Source organism: Peromyscus eremicus, chromosome 10, assembly GCF_949786415.1.
Source record: "Peromyscus eremicus chromosome 10, PerEre_H2_v1, whole genome shotgun sequence".
Classification (NCBI taxonomy): Eukaryota; Metazoa; Chordata; class Mammalia; order Rodentia; family Cricetidae; genus Peromyscus; species Peromyscus eremicus.
In genome coordinates, this window is record NC_081426.1 from 9746295 (window position 1) to 9759838 (window position 13544).

Below are 13544 nucleotides of genomic sequence, written 5' to 3' on the forward strand. Positions count from 1 at the left end.
GACGCTGTGTAGAAAAAAAGGTTCATTTCAAATGAACTCAGAGATGACAAGAGCCATTTAAGTTGATAAGACATCCAACATAATACCTACATTTCTTTTCTCTCCTTTTCAGAATTAATGGATTTCATTGTTACATTTCCTTACACATGTATCACTGGATTTTGGTTGTCTTTGCAACCTCCCTTACGTCCAGCCTTGCTGATTCCTTCTGATTTCATGTCAGATACATGAGAGAAAACAGGTCATACTCGATCTTCCTCTCCATTGCCCTCTCTCATGCTCCCCTACTATTGTTTGACATCTTCCTTTCTACTTGTCTCCCTACTTTCATGTCCTTTCTCTTCTATTCTTTGAATATTCTATACATAGGAGATATATATATATATCATATACTATTTGATATTTGACACATCTTTTGCAGAAATTAACTACCATCACATGTTGAGCAAGCTATAATACTAAAATAACTCAATGTTACTCAGCTGTCAAAATATTAAACTCAATTATTAAAAAATGACATTTAAAGAAAATATTATATTACAAAGTTTCTCAAAAAAACATACATAGTTCTTGCTTTTTAGAGAGACAGACAGACAGACACAGATACACACACACAAACACACACACACACACACACACACACACACACACACACACACACAGAGTCTGGGATTTTTAAAACTCAATGAGAGAAAAGACATTAGCTTTAATTTAGGTTATTCCCAGCTTTGCAGGCTCCATGTGGGCACTGTAGGGTCATTCATGTAGCTAGACCATCACCACCACCACCACCACCACCACCACAGAAAGTGAGTCAGAGAGCATATGCCTTGGTTAGGAAGCTACACTGTTATGGTGTGGGTGGGGAGCCATAACCTGAGAAGCAGACGTTATTAATCTACCACTGAGTATTACCGTTGGATAATCCATGACCAAATTTGATCTGTTACAATGATACCTCTTAAGTGTTTGGGATATAATTAGGGTAATGAATGGAAAGCAAAGGAGTATGGACAGAAGGTCTCTATTTGATGAGGATAAAATATGAAAGTTTTTGATTTGGAGGCTCCAACTAAATAATTATAACATCTACTAAAATGGAGAATATAGAAAAGTGGGTTTGGGTGAAATGATGGTGGCTGCATACCTACACATTATATGAGGCAGTACCCAGCAACTCAGGGAAATGTGTAGATGTAGAATCAGGAACAATTTTGGACAGAGTCAGAGATAGGACAGTGGCTGAGTCCATTCTCTGCTCCTATAACTGACTGAGTAGATTATAAGCAGTGCAAGTCTATTTAGCTTATGACATGGGACAAGGGTAAGTGGAGACTGCATATACAGCAAACACACCCCTCAGTAACTGCATCAATCCATTTATGAGAGCAGATTCCTTGGGACCTAATCAGTTCTTGGAGATTCTACCTCTTCACACTGTTACAGTGGCAATTAAACATCACTATGGCTTTCAGAGATGAAATTCAAACCATAGTGCACAGATGAATTATAAAGAAACTTTCAACCAGAACAAAATGAGATAAGAACCAGAAGTATCCTCCTGAAGAACTCCATTTCATGAGTAGGTAGAAGACAAGTGAAAAAAAAGAGCTGTGTTCAGAGTCATAAAAAAATGTTCTTTGATCATGGAGGTAGTTCGGCCAACATCAACAAAGGAAATACATTTATCACACAGGAAATCACCAGAGACCTCTCCATGAGTAGTTCCAGAAAGTGCTGCAGACCCAAGCCATAGTTCTGGTACTGAGGAGGCAGTGAGAAGCAAAAATGTCGGCAAAGTCGGTGTTCACTGTCACATCAGCGACTTTGGAGATGGAAGAAAGTGGAACACTTGTTCAGAAGCAAAAGAGAAACACTGTCAATGAACATTTGTTTTTTATGAGGTGGCCAGGGCCTGCTTCTGCACTGATGTACTAAGATTCATGGGAGGTAGGAAGGACCGCAAAATACAGGTGTCACAGGAACAGTGGTGGCAAGAGCAGCCTAGGGCTAGCACTAGCAGCCTGGCCCTTCACAGCATACACCATTAGTGGAGTGGGGGCGGGGGGAGCAGGTAAACTCAATGAAGTGCTAATACCAGGAGAGAGCCTGTGTTAGGACAAGACCTGATGGCGTTAAAGCATTGAAAGAGTGGAGAGGGCTAGACAGGTTTCACCTCAGTACAGTGACCAGGGCCCCTCTCATAACTAACCCCAGTCTACACATGTGCATAATGTCACAAGGCTTTCTGAATAGTGCACTTACTCTGTCTAGAACACAACGTTGGGAGCATGACACTTCTGTTTCCCAAGGAAAACACTCATCGGGAAGTCTTCTTGAAACAGAGAAGATGTCCTTTACATACCCAACATTCTTGTGTAACCATTGAAAGGAATAAGAATGGAACGTCTATCCTTAAGAGTTTTCCTACAGCAGTATACTAACTGACCTGTTCTACAGTGAAACTCCAAAAATGTTAGCATATTGGCATCCGCCACTGCCACGTTTACATGTGACAGTATTCTATTTTAAACTATGATCTATGATTTGTCTTTACAATTTTAAATTGTAAGCTACACCTTTCATGTCAAATTTTCCAAAGGCTTGCATAACAAGCATCTGAAAAAGAGTCTCATAAAGCGTTCTCTCGGGAGAGCTGCACATGCAACTACCTGTTTACATATGCAGTAACTTGAATTATACATGAAAATGCCACATGGATGCCCAGAATCAGCTCTGTGTTAATTCAAGAAGTATATTAATTTTTGGATGTATTTAGTAGCAGATCATAAGAAAAATCTGTTCTTTAAAACTAGGTTTTCTTTTTTAAAAAAAATTGCTGGTTGGAATCTACTATTTCAAGTAATCTACTCCTCCCAGGAAAGAAAATTTGATATAAATATTAATTTCATAATACATTAAAAATGGGACACAAAGCTTTTTAAAAAATCCTTAGATATTTCACATTTAGCTCTTTCAAAGAGCTAAACTGTAAGACTGCAGTTTCTCTGTCCTGTAGACTTAAATGAAAATACAATTTAAAAGATAAATGTCAGTTGCAGAAGTCATCACCTTTCTATCTGAACGCTTGACTTCTATTGGATAATTCTATTCCAAGAGACCTTCTTGGGAAGGAGGTGACAGCCAACTCATTGCCTAATTGATTTAGGAACAGTGCCCAGGGAGACAGTCCAATTAAGTTTACAAGCTGGCAATTAGCAGGAAGCCCTCTAAATCCCTACACTGAGAGCCTGTTTACTTTAGTAAGAAGGCAAATTCACTAGAGACAGGAGGACAAAACTGTGCTTTTTGCAAAGCTGTTGTGAGGAGGCCCACAAGGAAGAGCGGAAGGGATGCTAGGTGTGCATGGACAGACAGCATTCTGTTTGACAGGTAGCTGAGTAATTTAAAGGAAGGAGAGAAGAGAAAGAAAAGGTAAGAGAAAAGAGAGAAAGAGAGAGAGAGAGAGAGAGAGAGAGAGAGAGAGAGAGAGAGAGAGAGACTGTATATTTTAACAGACACAGAAAACATCAAACATCCACTTTAATTAGTGCTGTATATGGAGACATACAACTGTTAAAATGTAGTTGGTCAAAGTCTAACTGGATTATCTTATAATAACAGAGATTCCAAACATTTTTTAACAATTTTAACATTATAAACTGCCAGTGGCATTTCTACTGTTAGAAGGAACACAGACATCATATATGTACTCTATATCTCAGGTTAATCAAGTCATTTTTACCAGACTTACTTCTTACATTCAATTTGGAGGCAAGTAGATCAGTGTGAAAACAGAGAAAGCAACTGGGGCTCGACAAACACCGTGATGTCTCTAACATCTAACTCTGCACCCACAGCAAATCCTGTAAGGTTTTCAAATGCATTTTCCTATTTTTTCTTCAAGTACATAATGTGTGTTCATTTAAAAAATGCTTTTTGTAAACCTAAGTCCCTCAAAGAATGTTAAATTATACAAAACCACCTAAAGCAGTCCTTGTTCTTTCAATACATACCTAGTAATCCAAAGCTACAAAAATCAATGTTATTTCACGTTAAGGTTCCTTAGTAGAACCTTAAAAAGCTATATTATTTTTAAAAAGATATATATATATATATATATATATATATATGAGAAAACCTTAAAAGCTATATACTTTATATATATTAAAAACTTAAAGACTACTTTATAATTTATAGACACTAAGAAAGACCTTAAATATTTCTATACAAACAGAAAAAACAAACAAAAACAAAAAACCCACAAAGCTATATACTTAATATATATATAACTTAAAGGCTACTTTATAATTTATAGACACTAAGAAAGACCTTTAAATATTTCTATACAAACAGAAAAAACAAACAAACAAAAACAAAAAACCCACAAAGTTACACAAGATCTTCAGTAAATTCTAACTAAGTATCTGACTTAATTTCCCTTTAAACATTTGCTCTACACAATTTCAACCTGGACAGCAACAGACATGGATGAGCTAAAATAATTTTTATAGAAAAGTGTCACATTCTATAACACAGGTTTTCACGATGAATTCAGTTAATTTAAAAATTTTGATCTATCTATTTCTTATGGAATATTTTAGATAATTATTTCAGAAAAAATAGAAATGAAAGTTCAGATTTTAAAAATATTTATTACATATTTGTGTATGTGTGTGCACACTTACATGAGTTTCTGTGCACCATGTGTATGCAGTGCTTGGGAAGGCCAGAAGGGGGCATCAGCTTCCCTGAAACTGGAGTTACAAGTAGTTACGAGCCACCATGTAGGTGCTGGCAACTGAACCCGGGTCCTCTGAAAGAACAGTAAACACTCTTCACCCTTGAGCTATCCCACCAGCTCTGAAAATTCATACTTTTAAACCATCATTATGGACAATTAGCACAATTTCCAAAGTCTCCAATATTTGATATTCTTTTGCTAATTAGAAAACTACCCACAGTGTTTTCAAGGAACCTATAGGCAATCACTGAAAGGTAAACATACTTATGGGATGACAAACAAAAAACCTACCATTTGAAGAATAGTTTGATGCCTTAGTTATGTAACCAACATAAACAAGGTACTTACCAGTCTACTTGACTTACCAAGTTTAAACAACAGCACACCCACAGGTCCTCTATTGAACCTGAGGAAGAGGAGATCATAGATTTCTCCTCTTTCAGACTTCTGGGAAACAACAGGAGGAGCTATCCACTGCATTTGAACAAGACTGCTTGAAACATCAAAGAATTTATTGAATTGCAGAGTCTCCCTGGGTAAGCGATCTTCAGCCAAGAGCTGGATGTTAATAGGGGCTAGAGCAATGTCAAAAATTTGCAGTTCCCCTTGGTTGCTGCCAACTAGCAGAATGGCACCACTTGGGTGGCAGCTTATTAATGACGGCAAAAGTTCAGCCTGGGCCAAGAGAGTCACTCCGCGGTGCGCTTCATAGAGAATTACTGACGAGTCTTCACAGCCCACAATCAGTTTGTCTTCAGTGGAATTCCTGCAACAGCTGATGGCCTTCGATTTTAGTGGTATTCTGGTAACTGACACGCAATGGAGTTTGTTCCGGACACACTCATAGACACAGCTGTCAGCCATGGGCTCCTTGTCTACACCGCTGGAGCACTCCACTGTGAACACCTGATAAGGCTGCTTGGTGCCAAAGCGAACATCCAGAGGATTCCATTCTGTGCGAACAGAACTCAGAACCTGTAAGAAATGTGCTAAGTCCATTAAGACAGACCTTGGTCTTAGTTCAGCTGTCAGGCACAGGACAGCCTTTTAATTCAGAATCCACTAAAGACCAACAACTTCAGCTCAGGCACCAGCAACAGCAGTACACAGTAGTACACAGAGCACATAAATATTTCAGCACAGCTGCAGGAACTGAACTACATGATTACATTTAACACAGTTTTAAATGAATCTGAAAATCACTTAAAGTTGCATTCATTAATATAAAACTAGCAAAGTAGAATTTTATTAAGATAATCAGACTAGCAGAATATATTTAGAAGTTAAGAAAATTTAGGGGACTTTAAAGGGTTAAGTAATAATCACCTTTCCACCCACCACCCTTACCAATTTTGAAATTATTAATAGATGATTGCCTGGGTAGACAAAGGGAAAAAGCTTTTGTGCTCTATCAAGTATTACAGAATTACTTTGCTAGCATAAAAACAAAAAAATGACACATTGCTGTATAAACAAGTTCTCAATAGAAAGAAATAATGTAATATGCTAGCTTTAAATGAGATAAGAAACTAAAAATTAATAAATGGTACATGTTACAACTTGTGAAAAAACAATTTAAAAGCATCTTTAGTGCAATAAAAAATAAAAATTTATTTTACCTGTCCACAGAAACACCAAAGCAGAAAAAAGAAAACAGGCTATTCACTTATTCATATGTAAATGGGGGCAGTAAAGAATGGTGTTAAACACTTTGCCCAAAAAGTAAATCACTAAATGATGTAGAACCATTAAATGACATTTTTGATAAAAATTTTCAACTGTACGCCTATAGTGCACATTGTTTTAGTAACTTATCACATGCTGTTTGAACTCACTGAGAAGCAGGCTGAGGAAGTGGGGTTGCACACTTGCTTTTAGATTCACAAATGTTGGTCTCAAGGTGTTCTCCCAGGTCCCTTGTTTGGGAAGAGCCTACCCTCCCCAAGTCAACTCTGACAGGGAGGGAAAAGAAAAGCAAACAGTCTAAGAGACACCTGAGGACAGCTGGAAGGTGACTGTTTCCTAGGAAGGCCACTGTTGTTCATCCCACAGTATAGGAGGCCTGCAGTGGGGAGGGGAAGCTGGAAGTTCTCCACAGCCAGGTCAGCCATGGAGACAAAGGTCACTGCTTCCTGCTGAGTGTCTAGGCACTCTGATGGTTTGCGGATGTTTGTCTCTCTCTTGCTATTTATTCCTTTACTCTAGAATACACTTAGTAAAGTCACTCATTCCAAAACTGAGCCTATTGTTATCATAGATCATTCTCTGGGCTACACAGACCACCACCAAAAAAAAAAAAGGATATACAGAATCTGCTTATATTTGACTGAGATCTGTCCCTGGGTTAGCAGTATGACACCAAAGTAATTTTCTTGTATTAGAGTGTATTATTAGTACAACTCATTTAACTATTTCAACAGTTCCTTGTGAATCAAACTATTTCCAAAAGGCACCTTTGGCGGTGCTGTGGAATACTAGGCTGGGAAGGGCATGAGCATTGACATAAGTTTGTGTATGTGTGGGCATACACACTGAAGCCTCTGGATGGATGATGGGTATCCTACACAACCATTGTCTACTTTGTTTTTGGAGATAAGATCTCTCACTGAATCTGGAATTCTCCAATTTACCTAGAGTAGTTGGCCAGAAACCGGGGATCCTCCTGCCTCTGCTTCCCCAGCACTGGGATTACAAGTGTACACCACTCCCAGCTTTTGATGTGGGCACAGAGACCTGACCTTAGGCCTCCATACTTGTGTGCCAGGCACTTACCAACTGAGCAATCTCTCCAGCTCTTGATGATGTTTTAAGAATTAATCCAACACCTCAGGACCAATTTAATCTTCCAACTGCATGGCTTGCTCTCACTTTCCTGTTCAGATCTTTCAATGGCCACAAACTAACTAATGGACTAATGATTTAAATTTTATCCCCTGCCTAGAACACAAAATACTATAGTAGGTCACACCAAATCCCTTACCTTACTGGTACCCTTCGGGCTCCGGTTTTCATTCGTTAGTAAATATTTTAGTATAACTGTGTACTAGGCACTGTTCCTGAGGAAACAGCAGTAAAAAACGGTCCTCTCCCAGCCGGGCGGTGGTGGTGCACGCCTTTAATCCCAGCACTTAGGAGGCAGAGGCAGGCGGATCTCTGTGAGTTCGAGGCCAGCCAGGTCTACAGAGTGAGTTCCAGGACAGCTAGGGCTGATACAGAGAAACCCCTGTCTCAAAAAAACAAACAAACAAACAAAAAACAAAACAAAACAAAAACAAAAAAAAAGTCCTCTCCCAGAGGCTCATGTTTTGAGAAATCATTCTCCACCTTGTGGGGCTATTTTGTAGGTAGTAGAGACTTCCGAGGCAGCACCTGGCTAGCAGAAATAAGTCACTGGGGTACTAGGCCTTTGAAGATTCTACCTGGCCCTTTCTACTCCCTGCCTGCCACATGTGGACAGCTGCCTCTAACTTGGACCCACAGACACAGCTGCTCCACTACTTTGCCACCCCCTCTAGGGTAGGCTAAATTCTCTAAAAGGATGAATTCAAGTAAGCTTTTGCTTTCGTTGAGCTGTTCTGTCCAGGAGAAAGACCATGTTTACTGCAACTAATACAATGTGTGGTGTGCACGTGTGGAGGCCTCGTGTCGGTGTTTTCTTCCATCTCTCGGAACCTGGTCCTTTCCAATTCAGCTAGACCGACATGCCAGAAACTCCACGAGTTGTCTGTCTCTGTCTCCAAGGTGCACACCACCATGCTCAGCTGTTTACCTGGGATCCAAAGCCATCTCCTCAGGCTTTAGGGAAAGCTCTCTGCTGAGCTGCCCCCACAGCCCCAGGTTCCCGGTTTTAATGTCTGTCCCAAACTGGCACTACTTTAAGGCTGCAGAGTTTTTCAGAGGTGGGGTCTGATTGGTGAAATTAGGTGATTAGAGGTAGGCATCTGAAGTCTATACCCACCCACCTCCCAGCATGTTCTCTACTTCCTGTCTGCTGCCACGTGAGGAGTCTGCCACACACTCCTGTTGCCATAAAGTCCTCAATCTCTTCCTCACCATAAAAGATGCAAACTCCCCTGAAATTGTGAACCAAGATAAATGTTTTCTCATTTAAGTTGTGTATGTCAGTTACTCAGTCATAGCACTGCAGAATAACCAGCCTGTTTGTTCCTATTCTCTTCTGTCCCTGTGTCTGCATTCCTTTGCTCTGGTTAGAAGGCAGGACACCTACCACAGGAGGGTCTTTTAGCCTCCTTTGGGTGAGACAGGTCAGGGGATTCTTTTATTGACCTCAGAAGAGAAAGGTAGAATAAAGAGAGATGAAAAAGGCTAGAGAGATCCACCTGCTTTGGTTGTTTTCTAAACTCCTTGAGCTTAAAATATTCAGTACACTGACGTGTCATATCTGGGATGGCATTTCCTATGTCCAATCACAATTCAATGGTGAAATAAAAGGCAAGAATCAACAAGTAAACATATAGATATCCTAAATGTATACTTCCTGAGTACCATCAAGTAATAAGTCAGAGTAAGAGGACTGGGAAGCAGTAAAAGTGGGGAAGGACTATGATAGAGAAACAGAAAAGAGGCCTGTCTGATGAAGACAGTGAAGGAACCTGGGAGAAAAGAGCTGCATGCTGAGGAAGTGGGCCCTGCATTAGAAGTGCCATGGCCTGATGAGGGAGCGACTATGGCTCCAGAAAAAGGACCAAGGAAGACAGCATTAGAAACTGGCAGTTGAAGGGCTGACTAATGATGGAACTGAACAATAAGGACTTTGATATTTGGCTGAAATAAAGTGAGAAACATAAGCCAAATTTGTGAGCAAAGAAAGACATAATCTGACTTGTGAGTTCTAGTGTTACCCATCTACAGTCTCCTTTACATATTTCACTGAGTTCAAACTGAAACCTGTCCTACGTTTTCCCAGCTGTATCACTTCACTCATGTCCTGTCTGAAATCAGTCTTTCTTCAGAGACTAGGTTCTTCTTACCAATCATGCTTAGCCTTGGATAAATTGTGAGGATTAATGCTGTCAAGTGGAGACAGTCCGGAAGTACACAGAAGATAAGCCTCTAGGCATGTGTGATGGTTAGTGCTAAGCTTCACCTTGACTGAACTTGGAATTACTTGGGAGAAGTATCTCTGAGAATGTATGTGAGGGACTGTCTTGACCCCAGTGGTTAGTGTAGGAGGACGTGCTCACTTTGGGTGGCACCATTCCCTGGGAAGGGGATCCAGGATTGTATAAAAAAGGAGAGGATGAGCTGAGCACAAATACAGATACAGATTCATTGTTCATAGACTGTGGACATAATGTGTGAGCAGATGCTCTGAGCTCCTCCTGCCTTGACTGCCCACCATGATGGCCTTTGCCTTAAACCATGAGCTGAAATCAACACTTTCTCCCTTAAGTTGTTTTGGTCAGGGCATTTTATCACAACAAGAAGAAAGGGAACTAAGCTGCCTGTGAGTAACTATCTAAATTAGATTAATTGTGAAGCCCCACCTTAACTGGAGTGGTGCTATTCTATGGGCTGGGGTCCTGAACTGAGCAAAAAGGAGAAGCAGCATGGACTCAGCATCCACTGTTCTCTGCTGCTTGAGTGCAAGTGCAATGTGACCAGCTGACTCTTCTCCATGGTGGGTGCAGCCTTAACTGGGAGCCAGACAACTTCTTCCTTGAGTTGCCTTTGTCAGCTAGTCTATCACAGCAACAGGAAAGATGACGCATATGGAGGTAGACCGGAAGGCCCTGGTTTTCTGAAGGCCAGCTCTCTTTTATTCTAAGCCTGCCTGCAGAAGTGCTTCTGTTCCGATATGCAGTCTTCTGTTTCAGGTATTTAGTCACACGCCCTCATCTCACTATAAGCTTAAACAGCTCTCTTGTGTATTTCACACTGTTCTATACCTGTGAAGCAGCAAGCAAAAACTGCGCTAGCTGGAAGCACGCCCACATTTCAAAAGACTAAAGCAAGTGAAACACTGCAACGGCAGTTGAAGTATACCTCTAGAAAACTTAAAATTGTACAGGGGAACCCTTTGGACATACTGAATATTTTAAACTGAAGGAAACGGAAGACACCAAGAGCTATGCGATATTGAGGGAAATCTGAACTCACACTAAAACAGCCTGAGTAGAAGGGTCCAGGCAGACAGCAGCACAGTCTACAAGTTACAAGGTAGGCTCAGGATTCAGGGATCAGGGATCAGGGCTCAGGGTCCCAGGATTTTTTGTCTCTAAGGGTCTGTGAGACCCTCTTTAACAGGTCTCAATCCATGCTCTGCTACTACTGTTAGTGACCATTTAAGGGAAGATGTTTTACATAGTGTAACTAAAAATGCCACTGGCTTGAACATAGCTTGACAGTGAAGCACTCAATGAATGAGGGCTTGGGTTTGACCACAGCACTACAAAACCAAAAACAAACAAACAAAAAAAGAAAATGAAACAAAAGCTACACAAAATTTTAAAGATAAAAACAAAAACAACACTAGAGATACATTTTGGTTTAAAAGTATAGTATTATGCTACTTTTCTTTTAAGATTTATTTTCTGTCTAAATTCTGTTGGGTAGCAGGGGGCTATGTACATGTGTGGAGCTAAAGTCACAGGCCAACCTGTGAGCCATCCAACACAGGTGCTGGGAATTGAAATCCAGTCCTCTGCAAGAGCAGTACCAGCCTTTAACAACCGAGCTGGTTCTCTAACCCTGGAACATGCTGCCCTTCATACACATCTTAATCACTTCACTGCTCCAAAAATAGATGCCACGAATCTATACTCTGGAGATAAGAACAATGATGGTCAAAGAGATAAGCTGATGATGACCTAGGGTCTCAAGACACCCTGCCTGGAGAACACAGGTAATTTACAAGTTCATCAGTTTCCCTTCCCTGTGATCAGAGGAAGAGAGAGACACACAGGCATCAATAACCTCACATATGGAGAGGAGTCCCCAGAAAGGGAAGAAGAAAGAGGGCGAAGGAGGATGCATGTGGTAAGTTGTTCTATCAACCCACATTCTAAGGGCCATTGTACATAGTAATGACCACAGAAACATGGAGTGTTAGATGATTTTCCTTAAAGATGCTTCATTCTTCAATCAATTCAATTGTTCTGAATAGAGTGCACTCATGAAATGTAAATGGTTAATTAACTTTAAAATGAACCAAATAATACTGTCTCCTCAAAACAAAAATTACATAAATATAAGCTAATACTGTCCATTCACCATTAATTTCTTCTATGGTATTCTGGAGTCTTTTGACAGAACTATGTAAAGAACAGATAGAGCTGTGTTTATAACTCTCAGAATGATCTGTTAACATAAATAGCCCAAACACCTGCATTTTAAAGTATTATACACTTGGCTTTAGAATTTGCTCCTACTGAACCTGATTCTGTCTGTCCATCACGGTCAACACTGTGGAGGAGATGCAGCAGTTGGGCACCAGCTCGTTTTTGCCAATGGAGTCCTGAGGCAAGCTTACCACTCAGAACTCCAGTTTTCTCTTCTGAAAAGGTAGAATTGCTGTAAGAATTAAAAATAACAGCTAATGTGCAAGGAACAGAAGCACCCTCAATAAACAGATTCTTTTATTGCTGGTTCTGAAAAGAAATCTCCCAATCCTTTGGCAAGGTCTATAGTTAATACAATGAATGAAAGGCACTGATCACTAAATAAAATCCACATTTCTTAAGATTTATGGTTGATACTTAGCCAAGTGCCAAGTGTAACACATGGAGGAAAAGTTTAAATACAGAGAAGATGTGGTTTGGAAGGTAATATCAAATGGATTTTATCTTTTTATTAGACTTACCACTGTACTTGGTATATGACAATGGTCAATAAATATCACGACTCCATAAATTTTAAAATGAGACAAAATTATTGAGGGATGAAAAAGAAAAGATTCAAAATTTGGTAAGTCAGACAAGGCAAAGCAGTCTCTGCTTTAACATGAAGATGAAGAGGCGCTCAACAAGGAAAGACAGGAAGAAACCTGAGCACAGTGTCACCAAGAGAAGCTCAACAAGGAAGGAACAGGAAGAAACCTGAGCACAGTGTCACCAAGAGGAGCTCAACAAGGAAGGAACAGGAAGAAACCTGAGCACAGTGTCACCAAGAGAAGCACAACAAGGAAGGAACAGGAAGAAACTTGAACAAAGTGTCAGCACACCCAAGGCTATCTGATGTCAGAGGCAGCCAAGGAGGGGGGATTTTCATTCCAAAAGATGGGTAATCATGCATGTGTTAAAATAAGTAAATGTTAAAAATGTAAAAATTTTGGCTAAGAAACAGCAGTACAATCAGATGAGGTTCTAAAACTTTCTAAAAAGAATCAATTTAGCCAGGTTTAAATCAATCAGCTTTCAGGTTGAACCAGAAAAAAGTTGCATTATGGTAAAATTTCATTTTCATTCTTTAAAAAAAAAAATCTAAAATTTTCAGGGAATGGTGGCACACACCTATCACATCTATAATCCTGGATATTGGCGGTAAAGTCAAGAAGGTCAGTTGAAGGTCACTCCTCAGCTACATGGCAAGTTCCTAAGTTTCTGAAGCCACTTGACTAAAAAACTACATAGACTCCATCCAGGAACAGCACAAGAAAGGCCCTGTCAGTCAATACGACTGATGGCCATTCCTGAAAGATATTTCAAATTCAGAAAGAACAAAAAGCAGAAAAGGAACATAGTGTTAGAGACTGGCCCACATCTTCAAGTTTCATGTTTCAGCTAGAAAGGGTATCTCTCATGAATCTTTTAAAAGTCACCCAATATGCAAATCAGGAAAT

At 40.0% G+C, this 13544-nt stretch overlaps 1 protein-coding gene across 3 annotated transcripts in view; it reads right to left on the reverse strand.

The window, feature by feature from the left end:
• The window catches only part of Wdpcp (WD repeat containing planar cell polarity effector), a 292873-nt gene that overhangs the window by 131875 nt on the left and 147454 nt on the right, over nucleotides 1–13544 (reverse strand). For all 3 annotated transcript variants that reach the window (XM_059275369.1, XM_059275371.1, XM_059275370.1), the window contains exon 10: nucleotides 5110–5719. In XM_059275369.1, coding sequence (XP_059131352.1) covers nucleotides 5110–5719 — 610 coding nt within the window. The remainder of the gene's footprint in view (nucleotides 1–5109; nucleotides 5720–13544) is intronic.